At 43.4% G+C, this 24446-nt stretch overlaps 1 protein-coding gene and 2 pseudogenes across 9 annotated transcripts in view; 1 reads left to right on the top strand and 2 right to left on the bottom strand.

Moving 5' to 3' along the window:
- Ctnna3 (catenin alpha 3) overlaps nt 1-24446 on the top strand; it is a 1585684-nt gene that overhangs the window by 138563 nt on the left and 1422675 nt on the right. For all 9 annotated transcript variants that reach the window (XR_010060727.1, NM_001426985.1, XM_039099277.2 and 6 more), the window contains exon 4: nt 18312-18478. Coding sequence is in view for 8 of the 9 variants with exons in the window: in NM_001426985.1 (NP_001413914.1) it covers nt 18312-18478 (167 nt within the window). In the remaining variant the exon portion in view is untranslated. The remainder of the gene's footprint in view (nt 1-18311; nt 18479-24446) is intronic.
- On the bottom strand, nt 9541-10095 carry Tmem167b-ps1 (transmembrane protein 167B, pseudogene 1; annotated as a pseudogene).
- Nucleotides 13066-14956, bottom strand: Hspa8-ps30 (heat shock protein family A (Hsp70) member 8, pseudogene 30; annotated as a pseudogene).

Below are 24446 nucleotides of genomic sequence, written 5' to 3'. Positions count from 1 at the left end.
CTGCACCCTGTGTCTTCTTAAGGTTACTCCATAACTTTAAATATGTGCTAATAACATTTCCCCTTGACTGGTTAGCCAAAGAGGTCATTTTCTATTTACTCAGTCTTAGGGTTTTATTGCTGTGAAGTGACACCATGACCAAGGCAACACCTATAAAGGACAACATTTAATCAGGACTGGCTTGCAGGTTCAGAGGTTCAGTCCATTATCATCATGGCAGGAAGCATGGCATTGTGCAGGCTGACACAGTGCTAGAGGAGCCAAGAGTTCTTTATCTTGATCTGAAGGCAGACAGGAGGAGACTTGAATGCCACCCCGGTTGGCCAGAACTTGAGCATAGGCATGAGACCTCAAAGCCCGCCTCCACAGTGACGCACTTCCTCCCACAAGACCACGCCTCCTAATGGTGCCAATCCCTTTGGGCCAAGCACTGAAACATATCATAAATCTATGGGGCCAAACCTACTCAAACCACCACATTCTCTTTTATGAAATACAAATTTTGTTCATATATATACCAAAAATAGAAATCTCACCCAATCTTGATTTTATTACTTAGTGATATGATGTGTTACTTTTAATTGTACCATTAACCCCGTTGCATATGCCGTCACTCCTAAGCAGTGTCCTGACTGTTTTGTATATGGCAAGAATAGCAGAACCTACTCTGTCCACACCCTCTCCCTCCCATATTCCACTGTTCTTTTCTGATTTTATTCTTAGCTTGTCGAGACAATTGGCACTTTACTGGTGACATACAGTAGCAATGAAGTCGCCTGTCTTTTCTCCCTAGTTGATAGTAAACATTGAAAAACAAACAGCACACGATTCTCATGTCTTATTTGCTACATGATAAAATGCTGTATTAAAACTGCCTTCAGCTCCAAGAGTTCAATGGTACAACCTTGTGCTTATCAAGAGAAAAAGACTCCATGGTTAAGGTCAAATGCATTTTCTCTTCCAATTCTTAAAATCATAATACCTTTAGGACTGGACTGATAGCTCAGTAGTTAGAAACACTGGCTGCTCTTTCACAGAGAAGTGTTTGAGTACTGAGCACCCACATGGCAGTTCACAACCGTCTGTAACTTCAGTTGTAGGGAATCTGGTGCGCCCCCTTGTGGTCTCTGTAGGTACCGCACACATGGTACATAGGTATTGGTGTGCTCTGAAGGCATCTCTGGATCAGACACACCGTACCCCTTATACAATGTCTTTCTTTTTTTGGCACTCTCCCTCTTTCTTACCGTAAGACTCAAGACACGAAGAACTTCATTCTGGCTTCAGTAGCACTTAATTTCTCCTTGTATAATCTCTTAATTATGTTGTGAAAATAATCCCCATTTTATGATTTGAAGTTAGTAATGAGCTTCCCCGGGAGCAGGGAGCAGAGTCTCACACACAGGAATTCAGTCAGTCATCCATCTTCCTGGTAGTTCCTGGACAGAGCCTCCTTCACATTCCTGAAGACCGACTCCTCAGGTCATATCCCACGCTGTAGCTGGCCCTTCTTGCTTTCATCTCTCAACACCGTTCTGTCAGATTTCTCTTAGCTCCCCTTATAAATCTTGTAATGATTATTTCTTTTTTTCGTAGTTTTATATCTGCATCTGAGTGAGATCTGTGGAAATATGTGGTTGAATAAGGCAGCCCACTGGGAGAATGCTCATGACAGAGATGATGTATGTCAGCAGTTAAAAGGACGTTGCAAATATTTACCTAACTCAGAGGATGAGTGAAAAGAAACTTAGCAGTCCCTTATTAAAACTTGAGACTACCCTAAAAAAGAGAAAATATTGTATTAGCTAAGCTAAGAATCAGGGGACAACTGCTAAGATTTTACACAGTTGAGAATTAGTATAAATATAGGTTAGAAGGGTAGGCTTAATTGTTGAATGGTATAAAACTTCTGGGCAGGTGTTTGTGAGAAGTGAACAGTTTCCTCCTTTGTATTCCCAGATTAATTCTTTTTGTTTAGCAATTACATTGGAGCTGGAGAGATGGCTCAGTTGCTAAGAAGACTCACTGCTCTCCAGGAAGGCCCAGGTTTGGTTCCTAGCGCCCACATTTGCTCACAACTGCTTGTGACTCTAGTTACAGGGAATTGGATCCCCTCTTCTGACTCCAAGGGTTCCTGCAGTCACTCGGTGTACACATACACAAGTAGGCACACACACACACACACACACACACACACACACACACACACACACACGCACCTAAATAAAAATAAAAAATTCCTAAAAATTAGAAATTGCATTTGCATGTATGCGTGCATCTCTCTCTCTCTCTCTCTCTCTCTCTCTCTCTCTCTCTCTCTCTCTCTCTCTCTCTCTCTCTCTCTCTCTGGGTCCACATGTGGAAACCAGAGGACGACTCCACTATGTGGGTTTGGGAATTGAACTAAAGTGTCAGGCTTGGAAGCAAGTGCGTTTACCCACTGAGCCGTCTTCCTGGTCCTAATGCCTGTTCTTAATCTGGAGAGTTGTTTGATATGGGTAAGTAGATGGATTATCTCAAGTATCTGGGAAGTTACTTAACGGTTCCAAATGGCCGTGTCAAGTATAATGAGAAGAGGCACTTTTTAGTGGTTAAGCACTTCCCTTTCATGATTGTTACATCAAAAGCTCTTCAGTGAATGACAAGCTGTGAATAATTAGTCAGTATAGAGAGCTGCCTTACATTCACACAGCTCCACACCTTTTCAAAAGTGCTCTGACATTTGTCAGCGGGAACTATCTCTGTAACAGTCTTCATGAGGAAACAGAATAGATCTTGATGTCCTAATTTCAAGAGTGATGGAAGAGAAAGGGGGAGAGAGAGAGGGAAGAGGGAGAAGGAGAGGGAGAGGGAAAGAGAGGCCAAATATCATACAGTTTAAATGTTTGAAGCAGTGCAAGTCTGACAGGCATGCGTTAAGTTATCTGACCAATTCTGACTCTTCTCACAGAACTCTACTGTGAATATTCAGAAGACACTAAGCTGCAGAGGTTGTAAAGAACAAACACAGACATGTTCTTTTTCTTTTAAATCATTTTCTTTAATCTTTTCTTACAATCTAGTCATTATCCCCCTCCCAGTCCACTCTCCGACAGTTCCTCATCCCACCCCCCAACTCCCCAAGAGAATGTATCCTCTTCCTATCCTGCCAGGCCTCCCCATTCCATGGGGCCTCAAATCTTTCAATGGTTAGGTGTGTCTTCTCTCATTGAGGCCAGACTATGCAGACCTCTACTGAGGCCTGGAACCAGCTAGTGTATGCTGCTTGCTAGACTCACTGGCCTTCGAGAGTGTGGCTCCATGAGACCGAGAAGGCCACTGTGAGTGACAGTGGTGGATAGAGAGGCTCTTGCTGTCTAGTGGCAGATGCATTTCCTTAGTATAATCCTGACAGAGGTTCTTCAAGTGTGATTCTTTGCATCGCGGGTGTTGTGTATCAGAAGGTGGCAGAAGGACAATTTCCAGTAAAACAGAACTGTGCTGGTACTAGAAGTTTATCTTGCCTGTAGTTCTGCCTTAAGAGCATTAAACTTGAGTTTCTGGGCTTTTTTTTCTTTTTTTCAGAGCTGGGGACTGAACCCAGGGCCTTGTGCTTGCTAGGCAAGCGCTGTACCACTGAGCTAAATCCCCAGCCCCGTTTCTGGGCTTTTGCTTTTAGATGTAGCAAGGGTGGACTCTGCTGTTCGTGATTAAGATCCGCTTTGGGCCAGGATCCAGTTTGTGTCTTGGACAAACCTATATTAATAATGAAGTGGAGATGTAAAGCCAGAATATATTTAAAATTTTTGATTGCACTTTATTACATTGTGTGTGTGTGTGTGTGTGTGTGTGTGTGCACGCGTGCGTGCATGGGTGCGCATGGCCGCTCACACGCATGGTCGCTCGCACACATGCATGCATGCACGCATACACTCGAGAGCACAATATGGATCCCTCCCCAGCCTCCACGTGATGGCTAGAGGACAACCTATGGGAGTCCTCTAAACTGGGAGTCCTCTAAGCTTTCGGATTTAGCTTTTCACCCATTGAGTTCCTACCAAATCAGTACTTACTAACCCAGCTCAGCAGAACCATTAGGGGAGGCTGATTGGACTTCAACATACTAGATCCACCAATTGAAAGATTAAAATTTATCACATAAGGCCTTAGAAAATATGAGTCTGAGGGCTGCCCTTCAATCTTGTTAGAAAGGATTTGTTCTCTGTCAGTGAGTTTTAGGAACACAAAGCAAGTGTAGCTTCTAGAAGTGAAAAGGAATAATCCCTGAGCAAACAAAGAAAGGAATTTTTAATATGAATTATCAAAAAGCAGTTTCTCATGAAGCTCAGACCAGCCTCAAACTCACTACATAACAGAGGTGGGCTGTACACTCCTGAGGCTCCTGTTTTACCTCCCAAGTGCTGGGATTCTGTGCGTGTGAGCTACTGTGCCCTGCTCAGACAGAGTTTTACGCGAGCATGCTAAACCTACTGTAAATTTGGTAGGTTCTAAGTACCATGACGAAATCAACCAGGAAAACCCGCAGGAGACTCCCCAGCTAGCTGGGATTTGCTCAAATCTTCCGGGGTCAGTAATTACAGGAGTCTTCGGGTTACCAGAATGGAGTCGTGTATGTCCTTAGCCTTTCTCTGTGCTCACACGTTATTGTTATTGTAGGCTATATTTCTATCATGCTTTTCTTTGGGACACTAGAGACTTTCGAGGAGACTTAAGCATGCCCTTTCCTTACCCAGTGCTCACAGTCTATAGTGGTTGACCCCAAAGAAGGAACCAGGGGCTCTGATTCCCTTCACTCCCTGTTTCACAATGAAAACATTTCATTGCCTTCTCTTCTGACCAGTATTTTTTGACCTGTCCTTTTTTCTTTTGCTTGGCATTTACCCAGTTCAGTAAATACCAGTTTCAGCCTTCCTGAGAGAGAGGCATATGAGAGTGAAGGTCACTGTTGATATCTCACTGGCTTAGAAGAGTTGAACCTCTCTGTAATGATGTGGCTGATGACAAGAGTTTCATGATGGGTTGGCACAGGAGATCCCCTTGCAGGACCACTGTTAGGAAATCATTCTAGAAGTTTCACGGGAATAGCTTTGGTTCTGATATAATAAATCTGCACATAAAAAGCCAAGTTATTAGTGCAATATGGGGAGTACTTTTGACTTTTAAGAACTCTGATACTCTTCTCTGGGGAGCAGAATGTCTCATCTGTCTTCCTTGTAGAGTTTCTATAATGTTTGTGTTTGTATGATGAATTTGATACAGAAAGAAAAATTATGTGAATTTCTAAGGACTTCATAGAAAGTTAGTGACCTTGCTAGGTGAGCTGAGAGTTGAATTTTGCAATTGTCTTTCACTATTATGCCTTGAGTGGAGAACAAAATAATAATCTGTTTTGGGATGACAGTGGGAGGATTACTTGGAGATGGTTTAATTAATCTCAACTGCTCAAATTGTTTTTTAAGTTTAGCTAATGGTGATCTTTGCAGGAGGTCTTAGGATCTCTCTCCTTCCCTATCCTGTGCACATGGGCTAATACATCATTAATCTTTAAAGTAAGCTTTATAGATGTTGTAAAATTATTTCTATGCATCTATGAGGGTATGTTTGTATTACTGAAGTTGACCATGGAGGCCAGAGGAGGACTATGGATTCCTTGAAACTGGAATTACTGTTATGAGCCACCTAATGTGGGTGCTGGGGACCTTACCTGAGTCCTGCAAGGGCTGTGCACACTTAAACATTGAGTCATCTCTCTGGGTGTTCTTCCTGGGTTTATTGCAGTGCTCTTCACTGGAGACTTCCGCCAGCATCCTTTAATCAGCTTTTTTTTTTTGCTTGTTTGTTTTTTTTTTAAATTTAGAGAATACTTTATTAGTTTTTGTAATCAAACCCACGTATATAAGACCTTACATATTTAATACAGTGTGTTACCCCTGTACAAATGGAAAAAACTTAAGTTCAACATTTCTAGACCAATATGGCTGTTAATTTCTGTACAGTGCCAACTCAACACAGTAAACGGGGATACTTTTTTCCAAAGTTGACAGCACAGGTAAAGTTTCAAAAAATTCAAATTATATATCTGTATATATATATTTATATTTATATAAAAAGACCAATAATAGCAGTGTGTTATGCATCAACAGCAGCAACAGCTTTTCCAGGTTCTGCAGTCATCTGAACAAAACTGTAGAGACATCCAGCATACTCCATTAAAAAAAAAAAGTAAAAAAACAAAACCGGAGAAAACAGCACAGTTCTGTTACTCTTGTGGTACCTGGCACCATTTTTTTTTTAAATTAGCTTCTCAATCATCATCTGGAAAGAAAACATTCTGAGCAACATCATTAAAAACAGCTCTGATAAAGCACGGTCACTACTACGTATCATAAAGCAGGTACAAGCTATTTTACATCCACAGAGGTATGATACAGTACTGTCCTACATCTATAATACTAGAGGATACAATTTAAAAGGCATTATTTGAGACTTGATTCTACTTTTCCAGCAGAGGGCCCAAAGGATGGTGTGACACAGCTTTGTAAAGAAACATACTCTAGACAGGATTTCCTTTCACTAGTGGCACAGTTCTAAGGATTCATTCTCTCCATGAATGTCAGCTAAAACCGTTATTAAAAAAATGAAATATCCCTAGAACAAAACCGTATAACCACCGGATTCACATGAAGATGACCTAGTGGAGACAAGCTGGACCTCACCTTACCAACAAGCTATCAAATCTGTTATGTTTAAACAGTGAGACCTCCAAGGAAGGAGATGCCAAGTAGTGCTTCAAAGCTTCGGACCACAATCAAACACAGCATCCTTTTCAACAGAAGCAGAAGCTCATCTGAATATGCTCATGGATGCTGACATCAACATTTAATCATCTCCTCACTCATCCAGGAAGAGGGGGAGATCAGTTACTACTGTACTTTATTGTGTTCAACCAAATCACCATGTTACAAAAATAGCAAGCTGCCATAATAAAAAATAATGCTCCTCTATCCAGCACCAGATAGCATCATTTTATTTTCAAGCCTAGAAATTGCACACTTGTATATAAACCAATCGAAGATGAGGATTGAGAGTTCATCTTGGTGGATTTTTCCTTTGATGAATATGAAGTGTCCTTCCTTATCTTTTTTGATGACTTTTAATTGAAAATTGATTTTATTTGATATTAGAATGGCTACTCCAGCTTGCTTCTTCTGACCATTTGCTTGGAAAGTTGTTTTCCAGCCTTTCACTCTGAGGTAGTGTCTGTCTTTGTCTCTGAGGTGTGTTTCCTGTAGGCAGCAGAATGCAGGGTCCTCATTGCGTATCCAGTTTGTTAATCTATGTCTTTTTTTTTTTTTTTTTTTAAGCAGGCAAAAACCACAAGGAGAAAAGTTTATTTTCAAGGATTGTGCCAACAATGGTGAATAAAAAAGCAGCTGATTCCACTATAAAAAAGGAGCTGATTTCCTCCAGCCCTGGCACAGGGTGGATCCAGCTTGAATCTGAGTAATAGTGCTACCCTCATACCACCCCTGAAGGACCTCTACAACTTTATCATTTTCTTCTTTGCCAAAAGTGAAACGCAGGCTAAATAAGTACACCAGGTTTCTATTTACCTGATTACATAAGGTCAAAAATGAAGTCGGCCATTTGCTTCTTCCTGTACTTTTTGATACATTCTGATAAGAAAACATCTCAAAATATAACAATGCAGAACATTTAGGCCCAGAGGACCTATGACGGAAGCCGCAGAAGGAAAGCTGTTTAGGGAGTGAAGCTGGTTCTAGAGCACAGTGGAGAAGCCAGCCCTGTTTGAGAACAAGCCATCAAATACAAAGTAACTAGTGTTGTGCCTACTTCCCAAGGGACACCCAGTTGGTCAACAGGTCCCAAACTCCCACCCACAAGATCTCTCTAGCCCCATTAAATTTTTCTCTCTCCTGAGGAAGGATCCTTAGGAATGACCAGAAAACAGCAATAATTGCAATTTGCCTGTGGACCAATTCCTAGAGAGGCTCACACATGCGGTAGCGAGTACTTGGTGACTTTCTAGCCTGCTGCAAACCCTCACAGTACTCATCTACACCAGGACCTGTGCTTCCAAGCAGCCTTTGTTCTGGTGCAGTATACGGACAGCAGAGAATTACACTTCTCCTGGGAGTGAGCCCCTGTACTTGTCCTGCTAAGCTTTATGACACACGATTGAACATGTGTGTGCTCGTGTGTATGTTAGACCTACTTTTTTGTTCCACTATTGCAGACTTCACATTTACCAGCTGATTCTTGTGCAGGCATAGGGGGGAATGGAGAAATCTTCCCTTCAAACGTTGAGTCATCTGACATCACCTGCTCACAGCTCTTACACCCCATGGAAAAGCCCTCAGCACTCAGGGGCAAAGCTTCATTTTTCTTTCCTCAGAAACACACTCATTTTATTAATGAATTCTCCTGGCTGACCAAATGCTAGTGTCAGTGACTTTTCTTATTCCAGTTTCTCATGGTCTGACAGAGAGGGAAATACTGCAGCATGAACATAAGAGTTGGCAGAGACAACTAAAATCGCTGTAACCCAGACTGAAGAACAAGCTTGGATCTCTTATGACAAAACCCCCATCTACATACATTTTTATGGCAATAAATTCTTATACTAGATGAACTTACTAGTATATGAATTGATATACTAATTTACTTCTCTTCTACCCGAACTTCAAATATATTAATCAATGATTTTTTTCAATAGTCCCCTCCCCAAGCATTCATATTTAAAACTGAGTAACAGTATTTAGCACTAGGTAATTTAGAAAGTGTTTAAAAAGCTTTAGGAAATAGCGAGAGTTGGTTCATTTTCTCTACATCAGTCGGTTGACTGAATCTTCTCTGGGGACACTGGTAAGCTGCCTTGGCCCACTCGCTGCTTCTTACCGATAACCCTAGATTTCACAAGCACTCAGGTTCTCTGGGGAACCTTCAAGCTGCCAGAATGTGGCAGTCTGTTCTCTCTGCAGTGAGAACCACCCCCTCTTAAGCCCCCAGATGCACAGAAAGAACACATTTCCAAAGCCAAACAATTTTTTTTGCCTCTCATAACTCCTAGTTCTCATCCAGCCCCACTCTTCTCACCAATTCATCAGATCAAAAGTAGCCAATGAAAAAAATGAAGCCTTAAAAAGTATTTCCTGGCACATGCCTTTAATTCAGGAGGCAGAGGCAGGCGGCTCTCTGTGAATTTGAGGCTAGCCTGCTCTACATTGAGTTCTAGGATAGCCAAGGCTATGTAGAGTGCCTCTCTTTAATCTGGGAAGTCTGAACAAAGCCTGTATCATTCCCCCGTGAGCCGCAGTTTTCAGAGATTCTGATGATGGGCTAGAGAGCAAAGCCGATGGCCAGCTCTAGCTAGTTTTATCAATGCTGGAGTGAACCCAAGATCGTGTCAATACTAACCAAATGCTCTACCATTGAGCTACCGCCCAGCCTGGGTTCTAAGCAGGAGATACATAATCATATCGATGGGGGCGATGTAATTTATCTGGATATACAGACTTGCTGCTGGGAGCTGATTAATGCAGAGATCAAAAAAGGTTGGCTTTCTGGAATCCCCTGAAACAAAAATGTTTGTGACCATGAGTTTTCCCCACATGTGGCAGGCAGATGCTTCAGTGTCATCTTGGGGACACTGACGATTTTAGCTCAACTCTCCTATGCTGGGTCCAGGTTTCCGACAAGTTCTTCATCTTTATCCCCTGGGTTGGCAGCTGATGAGCTGGATGGTTTGGAATTCATTTGATAAACAGGACGTAAAAGGCCATTACGATGCAGGCAATTGCAACAGCAGCATGCAGCCGGGTTCCAATCACAGCAGCTTTGTAAAATACACCCCAAACTCCCTTCTTCTCTGAAAGCAGCCAGGTTTTGAGACGAGGTACTTTCTTGAAGTAGGCACAGGTGCAAACAAAGAGCAGACCAAACACCAGAATCCCATCCAAGGAGTACACGTTCGTCATGGCGGTAGTGCCCGGCCCGGGTGAGGGGTCCGGGTTCAGCTGTAGAGGCTGCAAAGGCGGGGGAACCTGGTTCCCACTTGACAGTGACGAGCGCGTGGTGGGCGAGGCTTCCTTTGTGGTCATGGCAACCGGATGTCTGCCTCAATCTATGTCTTTTTATTGGGGAGTTGAGGCCATTGATGTTGAGAGATATTAAGGAATAGTGATTATTGCTTCCTGTTATATTCATATTTGGATGTGAGGTTATGTTTGTGTGCTTTCATTCTCTTTGTTTTGTTGCCAAGACGATTAGTTTCTTGCTTCTTCTAGGGTATAGCTTGCCTCCTTATGTTGGGCTTTACCCTTTATTATCCTTTGTAGTGCTGGATTTGTAGAACGATATTGTGTAAATTTGGTTTTGTCATGGAATATCTTGGTTTCTCCATCTATGTTAATTGAGAGTTTTGCAGGATACAGTAACCTGGGCTGGCATTTGTGTTCTCTTAGGGTCTGTATGACATCTGTCCAGGATCTTCTGGCCTTCATAGTTTCTGGCGAAAAGTCTGGTGTGATTCTGATAGGTCTGCCTTTATATGTTACTTGACCTTTTTCCCTTACTGCTTTTAATATTCTTTCTTTATTTTGTGCGTTTGGTGTTTTGACAATTATGTGACGGGAGGTGTTTCTTTTCTGATCCAATCTATTTGGAGTTCTGTAGGCTTCTTGTATGCCTATGGGTGTCTCTTTTTTTAGGTTAGGGAAGTTTTCTTCTATGATTTTGTTGAAGATATTTACTGGTCCTTTGAGCTGGGAGTCTTCACTCTCTTCTATACCTATTATCCTTAGGTTTGATCTTCTCATTGAGTCCTGGATTTCCTGTATGTTTTGGACCAGTAGCTTTTTCCGCTTTACATTATCTTTGACAGTTGAGTCAATGATTTCTATGGAATCTTCTGCTCCCGAGATTCTCTCTTCCATCTCTTGTATTCTGTTGGTGAAGCTTGTATCTACAGCTCCTTGTCTTTTCTTTTGATTTTCTATGTCCAGGGTTGTTTCCATGTGTTCTTTCTTGATTGCTTCTATTTCCATTTTTAATTCCTTCAACTGTTTGATTGTGTTTTCCTGGAATTCTTTCAGGGATTTTTGCGATTCCTCTCTGTAGGCTTCTACTTGTTCTCTAAGGGAGTTCTTTATGTCTTTCTTGAAGTCCTCCAGCATCATGATCAAATATGATTTTGAAACTAGATCTTGCTTTTCTGGTGTGTTTGGATATTCCATGTTTGTTTTGGTGGGAGAATTGGGCTCCGATGATGCCATGTAGTCTTGGTTTCTGTTGCTTGGGTTCCTGTGCTTGCCTCTCGCCATCAGATTATCTCTAGTGTTACTTTGTTCTACTATTTCTGACAGTGGCTAGACTGTCCTATAAGCCTGTGTGTCAGGAGTGCTGTAGACCTGTTTTCCAGTTTTCTTTCAGCCAGTTATGGGGACAGAGTGTTCTGCTTTCGGGCGTGTAGTTTTTCCTCTCTACAGGTCTTCAGCTGTTCCTATGGGCCTGTGTCTTGAGTTCACCAGGCAGGTCACTTGCAGCAGAAAAGTTGGTCTTACCTGTGGTCCCGAGGCTCAAGTTTGCTCGTGGGGTGCTGCCCACGAGCTCTCTGCGGCGGCAGCAACCAGGAAGATCTGCGCCGCCCTTTCCGGGAGCTTCCGTGCACCACGGTTCCAGATGGCATTTGGTGTTTTCCTCTGGCGTCAGAGACGTGTGCAGAGTGCAGTCTCTTCTGGTTTCCCAGGTGTGTCTGCCTCTCTGAAGGTTTAGCTCTCCCTCCCACAGTATTTGGGTGCAGGGAACTGTTTATCCGGTAGATCCCTTCAGTTTCTGGCGGTGTCTCAGACGCAGCGGTCCTGCTGCTCTAGGGTCCTCCTCTACGGGAACCCAGAGGCCTTATACAGTTTCCTCTTGGGCCAGGGATGTGGGCAGGGGTGGGCAGTGTTGGAGGTCTCTTCCGCTCTGCAGCCTCAGGAGTGCCCACCTGACCAGGCGGTGAGGTCTCTCTCCTGAGGGGTTTTGGAGCAGACCTTCGTCCCTTTCTTAACATCCTCCTTTAAAGTCCAGAACTTTGTGATTGATGAGATAGCTCAGTGGTTAGGAGAAATTTTAGACCAGCCACATGGCTGCTCTGGCAAGGGATCACACCCAAAGAAAGACCTTCTAGGTCTATGTGGTCTGGTTGGAATACAGACATGTTCTTAACACACATCTTTAATGCCTAACCGTGAAGGTAAGGTTAGTTTGCAGAAGAAAACAGACATGTTTGAAAGTGATGTCGAGGTTTTCCCCCAGCACCCCCTTGGGGAGTTTACAACTATCCATAAGCCAGCTCCAGCAGTCATCACACTTGTGGCCTCTTCAGGCATCTATACTAACATACATATTCATATGTACACACACAGACATGATTAAAAATACATCTTAAAAGTGAAGCTCAGGGTTAGGTGGTGGTGGTAGTTTATACCTTTAATTCTAGTACTTGGGAGGCAGAATCAGGTGGATCTCTGAGTTTGAGGCCAGCCTGGTCTACAGAATAAGTTCCAGGACAGCCAGGGCTTCACAGAGAAACCCTGCCTTGAAAAACTAAAAGAAGAAGAAGAAGAAAAAAAGTGTTAGCTCTTAATTTTGGCTTTAGCCCATTTTTAACTATAGCCTAATATCAAGAGATATCTCTCTACAGTATAGTATAGTATAGTATAGTATAGTATAGTATAGTATAGTATAAATAAATAAATAAATAAATAAATAAAGGAAGAAAGAAAGAAAGTTAGTTCAAAATCTAGACATTTGTCTAGTTAGACTTACAGATAGTGAACTTCACAGATTTCGGTTGACTCTTCTTCCTAACCATACTTTTGAAGTTTGTACAGAAAGCTTGAAGATTTTAGTTTGTGCCTTTGTTTTTTTTTTATTGTTACAACTGCCGAAGCCTCTGTAAGACTTGTCCTTTGTATTTTTTTTGCCAATTGAAATAGTTTTATTATTCCATGTTACTTGTTTTGGGTCCCTGTGGAACAATGCTACACCCTCTACTTTGACTTAATCCACCTCTTCAACGGTGGGGCCTGGAGAAGCTCCTCCACCAGGGAAGCCACCAGGCATTCCTCCAGGCATGCCACCAGCATTCTGGTACAGCTTGGTGATGATAGGGTTGCAGACTTTTTCCAGTTCTTTCTGCTGATGTTCAAATTCTTCCTTCTCTGCAGTCTGGTTCTTATCCAGCCAGTTGATGGTTTCATTGCACTTGTCAAAAATCTGTTTGTCCTCATCATTGACCTTGCCTTGAAGCTTCTCATCCTCAACAGCTTTCATGTTGAAAGCATAAGACTCAAGTGACTTCTTGGGGGAAACCTTATCTCTCTGCTTCTCATCCTCAGCTTTGTACTTCTCAGCTTCTTGGACCATGCGCTCAATATCCTCCTTACTCAAGCGGCCCTTGTCATTGGTGATAGTGATCCTGTTCTCCTTTCCTGTGCTCTTATCTACAGCAGAAACATTGAGGATGCCATTGGCATCAATGTCAAAAGTAACCTCCTTCAGAGGAACCCCACAGGGTGCTGGAGGTGCCTGTGAGCTCAAACTTCCCAAGCAGGTTGTTGTCCTTGGTCATGGCCCTTTCACCTTCATACACCTGGATGAGTACACCTGGCTGGTTGTCAGAGTAGGTGGTGAGAGTCTGGATCTGCTTGGTGGGAATGGGGGCATTACGCTTGATGAGGACAGTCATGACTCCACCAGCAGTTTCAGTCCCAAGGGAAAGAGGAGTGACATCCAAGAGCAGCAAATCCTGAACGTTCTCAGACTTGTCTCCAGATAGAATGGCTGCCTGGACAGCTGCACCACAGGCAACAGCTTCATCGGGGTTAATGCTCTCATTCAGTTCTTTTCCACTGAAGAGGTCTTGCAGAAGTTTCTGGATCTTGGGGATTCTGGTAGAACCACCCACCAAGACAATACCATGGATCTGTGACTTGTCTAGTTTGGCATCTTGAAGGACCTTCTCTTCAGGGTCCAGTGTGCCACGGAACAGGTCAGCATTCAACTCCTCAAATCGAGCATGAGTAATGGAGGTGTAGAAGTCAATTCCCTCATGGAGAGAATCAATCTCAATACTGGCCTGGGTGCTGGAGGACATGGTATATTTGGCCCGCTCACAGGGATTGTGGAGATGCCTGATAGCTCTCTTGTTCTCACTGAAGTCCTTCTTGTGCTTTTGCTTAAACTCAGCAATGAAATGGTTGACCATTCAGTTGTCAAACTCTTCTTCACCCAAGTGTGTGTCTCCAGCTGATGATATGACTTCAAAAATTCCATCCTTGATAGTGAGGATTAACACATCAAAAGTGCCACCTCCCAAGTCAAAAACCAGCACATTCCTTTCAGCTCCGACCTCCTTATCTAAGCCATAAGCAACAGCAGCAGCAGTTGACTCATTGATAATTCGAAGTACGTTGAGGCCAGCAATAGTTCCAGCATCTTTTGTTGCCTGCCTCTGAGAGTCACTGAAGTAAGCTGGCACTGTGACCACGGCATTGGTAATAGTCTTTCCAAGGAACCATTGAAGACACTTTCTTTGGATAGAAACTTTTTGTCTCCCCTTTGTATCCGACTTGGGCCTTGGGCCTGCCAGCATCATTCACCACCATGAGGGGCCAGTGCTTCATGTCAGACTGAAAAACAGCATCATTGAACCTGCATCCGATCAGACATTTGGCATCAAAAACTGTGTGGGTGGGGTTCATTGCAGCCTGATTCTTGGCCACATCCCTGATTAATCAATCATCCTACATCAGTGAAAGCAAAGTAGCTTGGCGTGGTGTGGTTAGTTACCCTGAGCACTGGCAATTATTTCCACCTTTCCATGCTGGAAGACACCCACACAGGAGTAGGCGGTGCCAAGATCAATGCCAAGTGCCGGTCCCTTAGACATGGCATGTAGTCCCGGCTGTGATGATGAGACCACACAAACGCCCGAGAGCTGGCTCCGTCTTCAACGAGACCGTCCTTTATCCTTTTACACGTGTATAAAACTGTAGAACTCATTGACCAAGTGAAATGTTAGGTATCTGTAAGTGAGATATAAGTGTGGGTTGCTTTCTTTTTTCATAAAACAACTTCTATTTGGCGTTGCTGTGAAATAAGCAGCAGCTGGCCTGTAACTGAAAATGTTTTGTGTTCTCAGTGTCTCCATTACGTTCATAAAAGAGTGCAAGTCCTGCGACTCCCGGCTGAAGTGAAATGCTGCTGTGCGCCACCTAATTTGAGCAAACTGGTTTAGATTTTAATGGAATTGATATAAAATGATAGCTCATAAATAAACAAATATTTGTGTTTGGTTTCAGAAAAAAAATAAAGTTCAGGAATTGTCTTAGGGTTTTATTGCTGCGAAAAAACACCATGACCACAACAAGTCTTACAAACGAAGCTATTTAACTGGGGCTGGTTGCAGTCCAGAGGTTCAGTCCATTATCATGACAGGAAGCTTGGCTGAGAGTTCTACACCTTGATCCACCAGGAGGAGACCGTGTGCCACACTGGGTATAGCTTGAGCACAGGAGACCTCAAAGCCCGCCCCTACAGTGACACACTTCCTCCAACAAGGCCACGCCTCCTAACAGTGCCCCTCGCTATGAACTAAGCATTCAAACACATGAGTCTATGGGGGCCATCCCTATTCAAACCACCACAGCCACGCCACTCTATTGCAGATGCTTTGCTGCCACATGTAAGAGAGTATCACTGAACCTGAGATCATGGCAGTTTACCTTCCGAAGTTTTACAGTTTAAGCTCTTGCATGTATCTCTGCGACACTCTCTGAGTTGGCTTGTGTGTGTGATGTGAGACCGAGAGCCATGCTCTTTTCTTTCATATGTCAATCTAAGTGTCCCAAAGCCATTTATTAAAAGCTATTCCAAAGTAAAACAAAACCAAAAATAAAAATAAATACGAGCACTCTCTTACTGACTTTTCTTTGTTGAAAACCAGTTGACCACAAATGTTAAAGATAGCTTTTGGGAATCCGGGTGTGTGTGTGTGTGTGTGTGTGTGTGTGTGTGTGTGTGTGTGTGTGTGTTTTATAGTTGTCTAGTAAGTTTTGAAATAACAATGTTATTCCTTTCTCTTTTTTCTAAAGTAGTTTTGGCTATTATTACTCTTGAAATTTCTACATGAATTTTAAGATTAGCTCATTCATTTCTGAGAAAATAAACAACCAAACACTTTGTTAGGGACAAACTGCTGCTCCTTTATTACTCCACTTACCACCTGGAAAGTGAGGCACAGAGAAGGTTAGGTGAACTCCCCAGGTATGAGACAGACACACGAAGCCACTCTGGCTTCAGAGTCTGCTCCGTTTCTTGCTGTGACTCCCAATCAACTGTCCCTTGTGTACAGAAGGCAACTGGCAAACACAAATGACACATTACAGAAAGTCCCTATAAGACAAGACCCCTTGAGAAGCAGCTCAAGACCCATTAGATTTCCCATTTATAGTTTGTACAATGGTTATGTTTTTGTATGACATGAAATCTCTGCACATATGTAAGTTAAATGTGCATGTGTCTGAATATATCCCCAAAGCATACATATATAAAACATGCAGATACATTTATAGATAAACATATGTGTATACACATACACATGAAATAGAAATTCAGGGAGAAATTTCTATATAAATAAGGACTGGATAGTTGGATGATTAATTAATTAGGAATTAATATGGAGAATTTAACATTTTTACTTTGTTCTTTAGCAAGCCAAATTATTATCATTTAAAGAGATTTGCTCTGGAAAAAAGAACCAAAAAAAAAAAAGAGATTTGCTGTATTAACTACATGCCAGGACATGTGTGTGGAGGTCAGGTCAGATGTGTGGAGGCATGTATGGGGACTCAGTTCTCTTCTACTATGTGGATCTTGGACCTTGAACTCGGGTCCACAGCTTTGGTGGCAAACACCTTTACCCACTGAGCCATCCTACCAGCTCTGCTGTGAGATAAAAGAAATGAACATGCATTGCCTTAATGATGGGATAAGTTAATGCTGTGACACCTAACAGCAGATGTAGCTATTCTGTGAGTTTGGTTGCTGGAGCTGGGAATGGAGAAGGCCACCTTTCCCCTTTAGACTCTTCTACATTGGTAGCTTTAAAGCAAATGAGCCCACACTGCTTTTTATAACAAAAGATACTTTAAGTGAAAAGATCTTAAAATAATAGAGATATTTTTCTGACCATTATTCTGTAACATTATTTTTGTGACTAGACTGTAGAATGTACAGAATCGATACACGGTGCGGAGTGCATCTGCCTGTGTGAAGGTATTGTATTGTCAGAGCGAGGTTAATTTCATTCCAGAGTCTCCTATTCTCTGTAGCCTTGGGATGACCCCACACTTTGGATCCCTATTCCCTGGAGTGGTGTGACTGTAAAGTGTGCCCTTCTGTGCCTGGCTTGTGGGTGCTGAGGATTGAACTCGGGGCTTCACAGATGTTAGGCAGGCACTCTGCCCGCTGAGCTACACCCTCAGTCTGTTAGCATCACTTTAAAGCAGTGGTTCTCAAACTGTGCCTCCGCGACCTCTTTGGGGCATCGCACGACCTTTTCACATATCAGATAATCTGCATATCAGATATTTATACTATTATGTATAATAGCAACATTACAGTTATGAAGTAGATACAAAAATCATTTTATGGCTGGGGGTGGCCACAACACCAAGGAGCGCTGTTAAAGGGTCGCAGGATCAGCAAGGTTGAGAACCACTGCGTTCAAGGCTAACTCTCCTGAGTAGAAAGCAACTCGGCGAAGATTCTTTTTACTTTCATCAACGCGAACTTCTCCGACTGCCCGAGATCTTAGTCGTGAACCATTTCACGGCGATGGAGATGGAGCGACTATAGCAGTAGAGACTTGATGTCTTGACTCAACATTGCTTGCCAGTTGAGAATCATTTTCTCCATGGGAAGATGACACCATGCGTCTTTGAACTCCAGAATGGTCATCACAAACAAACGCTAAACTGAAGCCGCACTGTTCATTAAGGCCTGTATCATACGGCAATTTAATATTACCATTGCTCGGGTTGGGGATTTAGCTCAGCGGTAGAGCGCTTGCCTAGCAAGCTCAACACCCTGGGTTTGGTCCCCAGCTCCGGAAAAAAAAAAAAGAAGAAAAAAAAAATTACCATTGCTCGTGGAATAGTCTTGGAGTCAGGTTGGCTGGTAAATGCCAGAGCAGCTGCAGCTGAAATTGAAACGATGACTTATTTTGCGGTTGTGTTTTTCAGGCAAAGCTCTGAAGGGATCAGCTGAGAGATTTACGGACGACCCCTGTTACCTCCCCAAAAGGGAGGCTGTGGTTCAAGCCGCCCGCGCCCTGTTGGCAGCAGTCACAAGACTCCTTATCCTTGCAGACATGACTGATGTCATGTGCCTCTTGCAGCATGTGTCATCTGTAAGTAGACGAGGAGACAATTTACTTTGGTGTTGTTTTTATTTTTAACTCCAATCTTGAAGCAAGCGTCAGTCCTGGTGCCTCCCGCCTCATCTTTATCAGAAGCGTTTATCAGATAGAGTTAGGAAGGTGGGTGCATATCGCCAAGAATGAAGCCAGAACTTACTAGTCTTAAAGACACTGAAAGTCAGAACACCAGGAGGCTTACGGGAGGAGGAAATGGCAAGGGGGACAATTTTAGACCTTTGAGCGTGCAATTAGCATGTAAAGTATTTATTTTATTTATTTATTTATTTATTTATTTATTTATTTATTTATTTATTTATTTATTTATTTTTTTGTGTATAAGTGTGGAGGACAGTGTCAGCTGTCTTCTTTGATTGCCCTTTATTTATTGAAGCCAGGTCTTTACCTAGAGCAGTGGTTCTCAGCCTTCCCAATGCCACAACTCTTTAATACAGTTCCTGGGGTTGTATCGACCCTCAACCATGAGATTATTCTCATTGCTACTTCATAACTATAGACCTGCTGCTGTTATGAATTGTAATATTAATAGTCTTTGGAGGTAGAGGGTTGACACAAGGGTCATTACCCACAGGTTGAGAACTGTGGGGCTCGATCCAGGATTCGTGATTTCGTTGGGGACCAGTGTCTCCAACTAATAGGCAAAGCCCCCTTGCCCACTTGGATTTTTATGTGCTGCCGAAGGCGTGAATGCCAGACCTCACAGTTACAGAGCAATGCGTTCCCCACTAAGCCACCGCCCCAGAGCCCCACATGAATTCAGATAAGTAATTTTAAGACGGGTGGAGGTTTACCCTCATTGGCAAGTAGGCACCACCATTTTCTGTTTTGTAGTGCCAGGATGTCAAACCCATGGCCGTGCTTCTGGAGGGCAAATACTCTTTGTTAGACACATATCCTCTCTGTGAGGTCTTTTTAAATTTTAAATTTTTATCAAAAATATTTTTCATACAATATATTTTAATTATGTTTCCCCTCCCCCATCTCCTCCCAGGTCCTCCTCATCTCTGTACCCATCCAACTCTATGTCTTCATAAAAAAACCAAAAAACAAAAAAAAAAACCAAAATAAATTCAAGGAAACCCAAGAATTAAAAAACAGAACAAAACAACAAACAGCACAAGAAACACACACACACTTACACACACACATACATGTACATACACATAAACACACATACACACATATACACACATACATATGCACACATACATACATACACATACACAAACACACACATACACACATACATATACACACATATACATACACATATACACATATACACATACATACACATATATACATATATATATACATACACACATACATATACACATACAAACACATACCCACACTCACACACATACACACAGGCACCCAGAGGCCACGCACTTTTCATCTCTATGTCTTCAGTCTCTTTCTGCAGTCTCTTAAGGTTTTCATTATAGATGTCTTGCACCTCCTGGGCTGGGGTTTTACACACACACACACACACACACACACACACACACACACACACACACACAATTGTAACTGAAATGTTTTGCATTCTGATTTCCTTCTCATCAAGTATTTTTACGGATATACAGAAAGGGAAATATTTTGCACGACACATGCACTAGCTGGTTTTGGGTGTCAACTTGACACCTTAGAGGCATTGTAGAGGAAGGAGCCTAAGCTGAGGAGATACCGCCATGAGATCCAGCTGTCAGGCATTTTCTCAAGTAGTGATCACAGGCTTGGCACCGTGAAGAGCCTATGAGAGGCTAGTGGTGCAGCAGAAGACTCCAGCAGTTTGGAGATGCCAGTACCAAGGGGTAGCCACCAAGAGCAGCAGCAGCGGTGGAGTAGAGCCAGAGCTGAGAAGACAAGTCTCGGGTGTTACAGAGAGCAGAGCTGGAGAGGCGACCCAAGCCCTTGGAGGAGCCCTGGGTGGATCCCAGGCTTTGATTTTACTGGAGCCCACAGCCGAGAGACTTTAAATTTTAAAAGACTTTGGATTTTAAAAGAAATTGGCTATTTTAAAGGGACTGAAATTTTAATGTGTTTGAATTTGTAAAGACGATAGTACTTTTAAGCCATCTATATATTTAAACCTTTTTTATTGATTCTTTTGTGAGTTTCACATCATGCACCCCATCTCATTCATCATCTCTCTGTCCCCTCATACCCCTGCAACCGCCCCACAAAATAAACACACAGGTAAACAAAAAACAAAATAAAACATAGAAAACCACTAGCCACGGAAGCTGTTGTGTGTCTGAGTGTTACAGTGTCCCACAGCACAGCCCTTGGTCCACACATCTTCACGTGTGAATGTTCATTGCAATGAGTCAGAGGTCAGGATCGAGGTCTGTGGCCTTTGTGACACCATTAATATTTAATCTTCTCCGGACTTCTCCCAGGTACAGTGTTGTTGCCCTGTGTCATGGAGATCTTGTGGTTTTGGGTTAACAGGACCAGCCCCTTCATGTTCCCCAACAGTTCACAGATGATGCAGATGTTGGGGTGGGCCAACCCAGAGCCCTGGATCTGCCTGGGTTGTAGCTGAGCCGGTCAGCCTGCTGGCTTTCCTGCATCTGCACCACCAGGGGAACCATAGGCAGGAGGTGAGGGGCAGCGCTCTGGCTCTCATGCCCTTGAGACCAGCTCATCTGTGCTCCTTCCACCAGAGCCAGCTGTACTGTGAGATGCAGGTGGCCAGTGAGGGGCAGGGCCAGCGCTCTGGCTCTCATGACTTCAGGGACAACTCTTCCGGCTAGGGGCATGGAAGAGAAGGCATCACCCCCACGCCCATGCCAGGTCATGGCAGATGAAGATGAAGGCAGGGGCTGTCTCTCCTGTGCTCACACCCAGGGTCAGCTCCACTGTACTGTCTAGGAGAGGTGCAGGGCCCGTTCTCCCAAATGCTGCCAACTACGGCGAAGGGCAGAGCCAGTTAGTTCTCCTGTTCCCAGGGTCAGCTCCCCCAACTGCTGAAGGCTGAGAGAAGGAAGGTGTGTGTGTGTGTGTGTGTGTGTGTGTGTGTGTGTGTGTGTGTGTGTAGAAGGATATCACCTCCATGCCAGAAGTGAGTGAGGTCAATTCTTCCACACTCACACTCTCGGGGCTGGCTCACCTGCTCCCCTCCCAATCCTGCATCCCTCACCACCAGGGCCAGCTTCACTGTCCAGTGAGGTGCAGGGCCTTCTCTCCGGTGTGTGTCAGCTAGTGAAGAGTTGGGCTAATTCTGCACAGCCCTTGGACATCCTCATGGTCTCTAGTGGTTATAGGAGAGATGGACATCGACACAGACCCCTGCTGCTGCATAGCCAGTGACCCAGACATGGATCTGCAGCTGCATGGGCTGGGACTTCACCATGGCCCTAGGTGGTAGCGCTGGCTACTCACACTCCTCCCTCGAGTCTCCACTCAACTCTCCAGTTCTACCTCCCCTTACAGTGTTAAAACCTCTCTGCTTCTCTTTCTCTCCCATTGATTCACCACGTACTCGTACATTGCAGTGGCTCCCCCTACAGGTGGGCCATGGGGCTGGCAGGCCTCCAGATGACCTCCTCTACCTATTCTGTGTGGCATGGTGGCAAGCAGGTCTACAGTACACCCACGTGACTTGTCTTCCCTGTTCTGCACCTCATGTCATGGTGGCAGGGGGCCTCTCTATGTCTATGACCTGCCTGAGCTATATGGCAGCAGTCGGGTCTCTGGGCGCCTTTCCCCACCATTGCAGCATAGGATGGCAGTTGTCAGGTCTCTGGATGTCTCCTGACTTTTCTCTATCAACACAGCCCTGGGATACTATAAGGACCTCCCTGTCACTGACCCCAGCACAGCAGCCAGAGGTCCCAGCCCAAGGCAAGTCAGGTTGCTTATGTCTTTAATGTGAGATCTTGAGGGTGAATAAGAAAGGAAGGGTTGTAGCTTAATAGTGATGTTTGTGTGCCAAGTGGACAAGGGGTCAGCTGTACTGGCTGATGTGAGTGTCAACGAGAATCATCAGGGAGGAAAGAGTCTCAGGTGAGGAAATGCCACCAGGAGATCCAGTGGAGGGCCCAGCCCATTGTGGGTGGAGCCATCCGTGGGCAGGTTGTCCTTGGTTCTGTAAGAGGGCAAGCTGAGCAAGCCAGTAGGCAGGACCCCTCCATGGCATCAGCTCAAGCTCCTGCCTTCAGGTCCTGCCCTTTTCCTGTCCTGACTTCCTCTGGTAAAGAACAGCAATGTGGACGTGTAAACTGAATAAACCATTTCTTTTCTAACTTGCTTTTTTGATTTTGGTGTTTGGTCACAGGAGTAGAAACCCTAACTAAGATACTTGCCCTCCTTCATTCACCTTAACTGTCTCTCCTTTGGAAATGATTTAATTTTACTTTTAATTATGGATGTGTCTGTGTATGCAAGGGGATTATGTACTATGTACTTCACAGCGGCCGGAAGGGGGCACTGGATTTCCCCCTGGAACGATAGTTAAAGATAGATGTGGGCTCCCTGGTGTAAGTTCTTGGCCGTCTCTTCAGCCCCTTAAATTACTCTTCAAAGTTTTCTCCTCATTATGGTCTGTGTCTTCCCCAAGAAGAACGTTACAGTCAACATTAACATAGATGCACATCACTAAATCATGCATTCCCTTTTATATAGAGGGAATTCACTTAAACTATAATTATCTTCTGACTGCACACACTTTTTTCTGAGATGACAACCTCTTCTTGTTTCTTGACCTTTTTTGTGGTAGACAAAGGCTTACTTTTCTTCTCTCCTCCTATTTTATCTTTACTATTTCATGAGAGCTTTTGAGCCTCCCTGCTTTCTCCTGGGATAAACCAAACTCTATACAAGTCTGTGCTTCATGTACTGAGTGAATCTGGGGGTTCTTTTTTGACGCTACAGGTAATAACTAGAATTTTGTACAACTGCATTCACTATTAAATAAGAAAGAAAGGATAGCTTCTGAGTGGGTCTTGCATGGGTAACACTTCTGGGTGCTTTCTCACGGGGCGCTGGTGATAGGCTGCTCAGCCCTGGTTATCTGAATCAACCAATACCAGGACACCAGGCTGCCAGGGCTGAGGGAAGCAAGACTCACCCCCTTTTCTTGCTGCTTCAGCAGATTTCCTCTTGTCCTCTCCTCAAATTTCTCCATGAATATACATACTTTTTTTTTTAAACAAACTGATTGGCTGTGTAGTTTCTACAGAACATTGGCTTGGATTTATTTAAATATGTATTGTCAGGGAGAGGGAGAAAAGAGCTATTTTGGGGGAGAGGGAGAGTGCTGAGTCAAACTAGACATTTTCCTGTTGTCTGTCCCATGCCTCTTTGTACAGCAAATTTTCAGTTATTTTAATGGGAGATGAACAATCATGGCCTCTGCTGTTTTGTTTGATGGATTGCTGTTATTATTTCTGAACCGAGACGATGTGACGGAAAAGCGCACTGTGGGGGTGTTGTTCAGAATGCCTGCTTCTGCTCTGGGTATTGGTACGGGGATATTGTCTGCATCTCTTTACTCTTATCTTGCATTCCCTTTGATATACGATAAGGTAGTCAAATACGACAAAATGGATTTGTTTCTCAGCCCAGAGATCACTGTGATACCCAATCTGCACAGTTTTCGAGGACACTTACATTCGTTTTTATTTCCAATTGATCTATTGAATTTCTGTTGTTTTAGGGTTTGAATTTGGTTCGTTTCTTGTTTTTACAAGAAATGATAGATTCAAAGATCAGCAAATTATTTTGGGATTCTTGGCTCAGATTAAATATCCCCTTAAAAATTTGAATGAGTTAGTTTCAGGAATATTATTATCTTTTTCAGTCTAATGGTTCTTCCTTCTCAAATTATTGCAACTGAAAAATAAGTCATTTATTTTGAGAAATAATCAATTCAATGACGATACAGGACACTGCTACTTAGACACCCTGAGAGGTTTGTTTTGATGGCCAAGCA

The sequence above is a fragment of the Rattus norvegicus genome, chromosome 20, assembly GCF_036323735.1.
Source record: "Rattus norvegicus strain BN/NHsdMcwi chromosome 20, GRCr8, whole genome shotgun sequence".
Lineage (NCBI taxonomy): Eukaryota > Metazoa > Chordata > Mammalia > Rodentia > Muridae > Rattus > Rattus norvegicus.
This window is presented reverse-complemented; position numbering and strand designations above follow the sequence as displayed.